The following is an 8,627-nucleotide window of genomic DNA, read 5'->3' on the forward strand; positions in this document are numbered from 1 at the left end:
GTAAGTAATGAGTTTAATAAAGAATCAGCAGAAACAGTTTATAAGAATAATAAAATTGGCCGCAATTATAAATTATAAACCTGACAGGCATTTGTATAAAATATGTACAGAGAGAAATGTGCGTGCATAACAATTTAAATAATAATATGATATATAGAAAACGATATTGATAATATATTTTGAAATTAATTGAATGTATTGTGAAAATAAAGATTAAAATATCGAAATTAAATAATGAAAATGACAAATTAAAATGACGTGATTAAAAATGTAACTATGTGGAATAAGGTAAAATTATGGATGTGAGACTATTCGTTAACACATACCTATGTACGGTTTTGTCCCAGACATCGAAGTTGCCAACTGTCCGTTTTCGAGTACAGTAGCAATGTTGAAGTCTGTCACATGGGCGTGGCCTAGACAAGCAAATTATCTTTTGCAGTCCGCCATCATAAGTTTATAATTAATTAAATGAGATATTTAAGCGCTTTGAAACATCCCTGTTAAGGAAAAAAAACAGCAATTACACGTAATGACTATCGATTAATGTTAGAAAGTAGCATTTTTACTCTGTGAGATAAATTAAAAATTTTCCCTTCTTTCCTTTCAACAATGTGAAAACAGATATATAATAATATATACAGCACACATAAAGAATCCAACTTTTATTCTGATTTTTAACTTGTAAAATGTAAATTATAAACTTACTTCAAACTTTTTATAAGCGATATATAATACTTTGTGATTTTATAACAGCGACACACATAACAAAATCCATTTGATGTATTTATATAAAAAGTAGAAGAGAATTCGCCATATTTACATTTTTAAAAAACAAAGTCTCTTTGATTACACAAAAATGCCATGCTATACCTTTTTAAATATCAGACATGAAAAACAAAGTCAACAGAGGACAAAATGCAGGTTTTACTAATGTTATCAAAACCTTGTTGATCAATGGTATTAATAAAATTTATCTGACCAATCTTGCATTTATTGCAACCCAAAACCTAGACACTAATATTCACATACTGTTCTTATTTTAAGACCGTCTTAAGTAATGTCTTAAGACCAGATCGAACTATGCATTGAAGATTAGATTAAAAAATTAATATTTGACTAAATCAAAATAAAATTTCTTTGTCCTTATATTGATCACATTTTAATCTTCAATCGTCAATCTCAATCTTCAAGCGTCTTCAACTAATCTGATTTAGGAATTAAGATGCTAATACGACTCTGTAACTTATGGCATCTTGTTTAGAAAGTCTTAAACATAAAAACTGACTACGAATACAGACCTTAACGTTTTAGATTACAGAAATGGTAAAGTATATTTTTCTATATTTCCCAGCTCTCGCTTAAAGTGTTATAAAAAGATGCGCGGGTATAATAATATAGCAATTAACACGTGTGAATAATACACGTGTGAGTTCGCGATCTTTAGATGTTTCTTGTAGGATGAACGCTTAACGGACCCTATCTATATATCGCATAGCTATATCTATGGGTCATCAGAGGACTATTAAGAGATGGATACACACACCCAACACACATACGTACACACACACACACACACACACACACGCACGTGCGCGTGATATTGGTTTTCCAACGCGATATGTCGAAGCTCTCTCGCGTGCACCACGCTATACCCGCAATATTTATCCGTTGCCATTTTCTAAACATCGTGTCGACCGCAATGTGGCTCGAGCAACGATGTAAACTGGAGAGAGAGAATGAACTCCGACGCACACATCATCGCAATAACACACAATCTCCCCATTGTAATTGAGTTCCGTGTTTTAGTGCCAGGCACGTGGGTAGTTTGCGTATACATAGGGAAGAATAGCTTCTCACCTTGTATACGAAGGGATATAAAAATTGACGACCTCTTCTACGGAAAGCAGAATCTTTTCATCGAGGTGATCGTTTATCATTCATTGCTCATCGATAGAAAATAAGAAACCGATATTTGTTGGCCGCATAACTTTTTGCAATCAATTACCCAATCAATATATAATTAAAAAATAATAAAAGCGTACAACGCTGATAAAATTGTTGAAAATTTGTAAAAGTGGAAGTTATTAGCCATACAATTTGCTAGAGCGTATGTTCTAAAATCAAATGTTTATTTTCACAGCCACTTTTAAAAGTATAAGCTTTCGATAACAATTTCCGATGGAAATAATCAATACCTATTGCGTCCACTCAGTTTTGGTATCGACAGCCGTCTACGGAAATGAAAAACAAGACATATTATTTAAATAACTCGTTCATGAATAATGTGAGAGACACCCTTCGTTGCAAAACTCACTGACTCGCATATCTTCAAGATAGATTAGGGACGCTCCCTCTTTGAAGTGCTCCCTTAACTTTGACTAGCTCATGAAATGTTTGATGGCTTCAATCTGCTAAATTGCCTCTTCCTACTGGCATCTACTGACGCCCCATGATCTCGCGTGCGCGAAGTCGTGTCTAAGTAAAATTAACGGAATAAATTGCGACGACCGCACCGCAGAAGGTGCTGAAGGAAGTAAGAAGTGGTCTATCATATTTTCACAATTTTGCGCCGTTCGCCATTGTAGTTACGCTTTAGACTTTAATGAAAGTAGTTTCTACGTGATTTTCTCCTGGAAGAACGAAGTTTCATGCGCAAGATGTTAGGCTGTAGATCAGACTACGGGTTGGCCCTCCAAAGTTCTTAACCGCACCTCATTCTGCCATATTATGCTAAATTACCTCGCTCCCTTAGCTTCCTCAACTACGCAGATATTCTAGATTTATAATTATTTTTAATGATATTGCGATAATGAAATTACGAGCGAGCGAGCAAGTAAAGTGACCTTTAAGGGAAGACTTCGAAAGACTATCATAAACGAAAGAGATTTACTCATTGGTTTACTTAATGGTTTTTTTTTTCAGACAATTATTTAAGAATGCTATCAGGTGTATAGTTTCTGCAAAAAATAACAGGAATTGGAAACTTATAGTTTTCATATAAAAATAAAATAGTTCAATAAGGTTAATATTTATGTTCAATGACATAATTTTACAGTTAAATTAAAATTTTCTCATTTTATCTTAATTATTTTTTAAAATTATGTTTGTTTCTTATTGAAATAATTTTTTATTCGTATTCTAAATCGTCGCCAACTTTTTATATTACTTTTATAAATACTTTCCTAAATATAGAAAAATCTATAATGTTTTCATATTTCGTTCAAAAATACGTGTAATACATCTTCAATAAAATCTCTGCACAAGGAAATTTCGAGGATATTTTGTCGCAATTCCAATTTCTAGGAAGCATTTTTCACTTTCGATTGATTTCCGAAATCGATTTCTCTTCTCACATAAGTCAAATCGATTGAGACCCGCTCTGTCGTTCGTTATGTCGTCTGGCCTGAATCCACACACGGAACAGCTGTATTTTGTATCGCTTGGTGTCCCTCAGGCGATATTTTCCTCGGCTGAATGGGTCCCACGCTACGCTAGATAGGATACGAAAGCCGGGCGATAACAGTAGGGACACCGGTGCGTAATTTTAAATGATGCAGAGGCAATCTCGGGATTCAAACAGCCGTCGGCCAGGTGCACGAGGAAATTAGGATAACCTCCTTCTTTTCAACCTCCACCCTGTTTCCTGATCCCTACGGGATCGTAAATGTACGAATCTGCTTTTCACGTCCCTGAGGCACTTTCCGACGAAACAAGCCATCGCACTCTCCGTCGCACCCTCGTCGACCTTTTCTATTAAAAAGGATTCAACCTTCGGTACAATTCTTTTTGTCTCGTCTCTCTCTTCGCTCTCGTAATTTTGCCAACGTCAAAGATGATATAATGTATTGTTTGCCATCATTACCGCTACAAGCTTAATTTTCGTCTAACAGAAAATCAATAAGGCAACTGCCCGGACGTAACCAAATATATCATTTTCTAATTACGCTTATGCTAATAGAATTTTTGTGGGTGCCCAAAAGCGATGAGGCCTTCGATCGCGCGGCAATCTAATCCGCCTTGCGGATTGATTTTGCTCTTGCTCTTGATTTGTTTGTATTTGTTCGTTTCGCTCGACTAACAAATGCATATAAATTCAAGAAGTCAAGATATCAAGAGCCCGAGAAGTGTCTGTATTATTTAGCGTCTCTCTCAAGATTTACTCGGCTTTTCCCTTTTACGGCAGAGTCTTTTCTGGCGGAGTCTTCAATATTTTGACAATAAATCGATATCGGGGAGAAGCAAGGCGGAAAAAATGTCATCGATAATTTCTGAATCCTGACTCGTGCGAGGATGAGAGGCGTTCCGCATTGATAAAACAAGGGAAGACACTTCATCGCGCTTCGTCGTTCTCAAGAATCTCCGAGGACGAGCGAAATACTGGAGATACGCGAGAGAGTATCAATATCTGGTTAAAAGTACATAATGAGGCCTTTCCCTGTTTATTTCATTATAAGATTCTGTGAGCTGCATTGAGATCCTGAAGGATCCTCTTAAATCTTATTCCCTTAAAAGTAACTTCCTAAAATGATATTATTGGAAACATGGACGTATTCAGGATTTAGAAAAGAGGAGGGGGGAATTTATCAATTCTGTTATCACATAAACAGCAATTTTGTACATTAATTGCTTTTTTGGGCATTTTAGAGCTTAGGTCTCTTTCTCATTCCTCATTTTGAAAATGATTGTAATTTTTATATTTTCCTGAAAAAAATACTGGCAAAATACATACAGTTATTAAAAACGATATGTGTAGTTGTGAATGTACCAATCAATGGCACACATTCTATTTTCTGGCTCAAAAACTTTGCGAAAACTTTTTTGATATATTGGGCACTCTGTCAAAGTTCTAACTAATGGAAGTTCTAAAAACTACTTACATCATCGTAACGGAAAGAAAAAAAATATTTGTAGCAATAAAAAGATATTCAGAGTCAAATGTAAGCTGTATTTTTATAATAAAAAATAAATTAATATACACAATTTCGGGATAGACTCTCAAAATTTCCCCTGGATACATCCATGGTCGGAAATAAAATTTCTGCAACGTGTCGATTAATTTCCTAGGTTCTAGTCGAGAGATAATACTTTAAAATTGTAATTTCAGAAGACTACATAATAGAAAATCCTTCCTCGAAAGAACTGCAACATATTAATTCTGCTTACGAAGCAAACGACGTTTGTTAAATCGTTACATTTAGCACAATGTACGGCAGTGCTATTTCTCGCAAGTAATTTTCACGCCACACGCGTCGTCGTAGCATCTTATATCGGTCACAATCTACTAAATCCACATTCAGGATATATATTAATCTCACGAAGATTAAGGGCGAACGTGATGGGCGGATGAATGGCGCGGGAACGTAGATGACGGTTAATCCCGCTAAAACCCGCCGATTGCAGCGGCTCGTATTCGCGAATAATCTCATTCGCTGTGCGAGATTCACTCGCCCGAAGGATAATCCGGTTCTTGCTTGGCGTTTTGGAGTAACTGAATCATGGACGCGATTAGAAACGTTTGTCTGTGGTGTCACCGACATTGGTGACCGCCAGATCGCCGCTTGATATGCAAACGAGAGTCAGCGTTGGACAAGAGCTTAATTCTAGCTTAATGACAGCTATTTTGAGATTTGCAACGCACCAAACTTACTGACGAATCCACAGAGGAGTCATATGGGATCTCCCTTTTTTAAAAATATTTGTAACCAAAATAATATATATTTTTTAATATTTTTTTAATATTTTTAAAACGCTTTATCACAATTTTTACATTCCAAAAATATTTTTTTTAATTTAGAGACCTCCTAGATACAGAAAACATAGATTCTATTATATAATTCTTTTTGTTAATATAATTTTAAATAAAAGGTTTTATGAATTTTACATTTAAATAATATTTTTTTCAATGTAATCATTTAAATAATAATTTAATATTCTCTCTCTTTTCATATTTAAAAAAAAATATATTCACTTGTGACCTCCTTTTGACAAATTTTTAAAATCGCCAATGCTAGTTTCGGTGATTTAAGTACAAAAATATGGTAAATACGGAGAAATAAATGTATCCTTTCTCCCGGGAAATCTCCCGTTTCCTTTTCTATAAATATGTCAAAAAGATTTGCTCTTTCGTTCGATTTGTAAACGCGCACGTGCAAAAACTAACTGATCAGATTTAAAGTTTATTTACGTCCACATTCACTGCAGCGGTTACTCGAGCTCATCGCACATTTACATTGAATGCAACTTTTGCATTGTGTTAAATGAAACTCGGGATTATGTGACCATTGTTAAAGCCACGACTTGAAATGGTGACGGGGGATGTCGAGTGATTTGCTCGTCGTACAGATTACGTCGTGTCCTTTTAAATCCTTTCGCGATAATCCTTCCTCTAAAATTCATACTAAAGCTGTACGGCTTTATTTAATGAATGCATGTAACGCATCGATTTTACACGATATCATTATTAAATCGCAGTTAATTTTGTTAATAATTAATTTTAACAATTACAAGCTCTCTCCTATAATACCTTTCATGTTATAAATGCAAATGCATATGCACGCGGAACTCTCGGAGGTAAAACAATTAAATAATTTACGAATTAAACCTCTAAATTAAATCTACATAAAGTTACGAAGTAAGAGATATTTAGCGCATTGAGCTTTATCACTATATGTAAAACGACGTTGCACTATCAGATTTTCAGGGTGTTTTTCCGACATTCCTAGCTAAAAACTTTCAGAAAATCCCACGACACTTGCGGAATTAAGAAGACACCGTTTTAAAACTTTGAAAAGAATTGAAAATTTTTTTTCGTTTAAAGTTTAGTAGTTTATACGTGTAAAAATATAACCCCATTTGAAATGAAAAATTCAAAGTATTTACAAAGTTACAGCTGATCCATTGAAGCGTGTCTCCTTACTTTTTCAAAACGACATTTTTCAAATCGGCATACGTTATAACTTTTACAATTTTTATTCGATTTATTTGACTATCAGAAATAACAATTTTACGATTAGTTATGAATTATTATTATTATTAATATTTTTGTGCAAAATTTTTTGGTGATAATTGTTTTTTTTTCAAACGTTCATAATTTTTATAAAAAAGTATATTTCTGAAAACCTATTTACTTCTTTAATAAATCTCATGTAAAAAATAAAAAGTCTTGATTTTTTATTCTAGATCAAATCGTTTCATAGTAATTTAGTACGCCGATTGTGCGCTCACTGAAAATCAACTTATTTCAATCAGCTACAGTACCGTCATTTTCTTTAAAAACAATTTTTATATACTTTAATACATGTATAATGAACATAATGAATGTGTCTTTATGAACTTTTAATTTACTATTCCTTTTTGCACAAAAAATTCCCAAAAATAGCCTTTTTTTTCAGGGTCCAAAGTGTAATCCCTTAAGTTCTCTCGAAGTTCGACGAGATTAATTATCTTTATCTGTATTATTCTCTTGCAACCGCGATCGACTGCAGCTGGTGCGAATGAAGATAAGGATTTGAGAGATCAACGAACGAAAGAGAGATCATCGACTCACCCTCTTCGTCCAGCAGTATATTGTCCGGTTTAATATCTCGATGGATGATCCTATGAGTCTGCAAGTAATCGAGCGCCAGTGCGATTTCTGCTACGAACAGCACGACGCTCTCCTCACCGAACACAATCTCTTGCTGGATATGATATCTCAGGTCGCCGCCCAAAAGTAGATCCGACACCATGAAGAGGTCCTCCTCGTCTGCAACAGGGCGTAACAGGTTTTTGATCCTCTCCTCCTACACACCCTAAAATTGTTCTTTTTTTATCACATTCACACGCGAGACGTGAGCGACGCGTGGTTCGTCGAACGGTTGACCGATCAATATTGGCCCAGTACAGTCAAGCACGGAGTTCGGGAGATGCGTTATTGTGCCGATATTTCACGTACGGAGCCATAAAACCGATTTCAAACAATGCGCAATATAAGCGGATCTTCAACAAACGCACATGTGAATTTTATGACGCGACGTTTATTAAAAAACGTTCGAACAAAATTATCGGGGTTGCTGTAATTATCCTGGTTTGCGTATAATATTGTTAATCGATACAGTTGTCGAATACATTTTCATCGAACCGAGTAATTTACATCGTTCACGTAAAATCGTTGTAACTTTATCATCTTGTTTACATAATTTGCTGTTTCTTTATTCAATAGCGTTATATTGCAAGTATTCACGGGGCTTTGATTAAAGTACAAATCACAAAGATCAAAGTACAATTAAAAACAATACTTAAATTACACTTAAAGCAATTAAGAGATTAAAATATATAGAGCTGTTAAAAATTAAACCATGCATTCAATTTGTATCCACTCGCTCGTTGGTTCGTTTTATATATTCCAGGTATTGTTAAATGTGTCACAAAGCGATATCTTCCGAATAAAACAAATGAAAACAGAAAGCATGATGGCTCAATACGAGGAAACTTTTAACTTGATTATTCTGACAGACACAAGGTATGTGAAATTGTAATCTCAGTAACAGAGATTGTAATCTGCTAATTGTCACACGGTGATGATATATTAATGTCTACATATATATATAATTTTATGCAAAATACTAAGTTAAATCAAAATAAAT

The 8,627-nt window shown here is 34.6% G+C and overlaps 1 protein-coding gene across 2 annotated transcripts in view; it reads right to left on the reverse strand.

Annotated features, from left to right (window-relative positions):
• LOC108754987 (serine/threonine-protein kinase 32A) overlaps window positions 1–8,627 on the reverse strand; it is a 27,730-nt gene that overhangs the window by 4,012 nt on the left and 15,091 nt on the right. For both annotated transcript variants that reach the window (XM_018497684.1, XM_018497683.1), the window contains exons 5-6: window positions 7,550–7,747; window positions 327–416 (exon numbers count right to left, since the gene is read on the reverse strand). In XM_018497684.1, coding sequence (XP_018353186.1) covers window positions 327–416; window positions 7,550–7,747 — 288 coding nt within the window. The remainder of the gene's footprint in view (window positions 1–326; window positions 417–7,549; window positions 7,748–8,627) is intronic.

The sequence above is a fragment of the Trachymyrmex septentrionalis genome, unplaced genomic scaffold (assembly GCF_001594115.1).
Source record: "Trachymyrmex septentrionalis isolate Tsep2-gDNA-1 unplaced genomic scaffold, Tsep1.0 scaffold83, whole genome shotgun sequence".
NCBI classification, from domain to species: Eukaryota; Metazoa; Arthropoda; class Insecta; order Hymenoptera; family Formicidae; genus Trachymyrmex; species Trachymyrmex septentrionalis.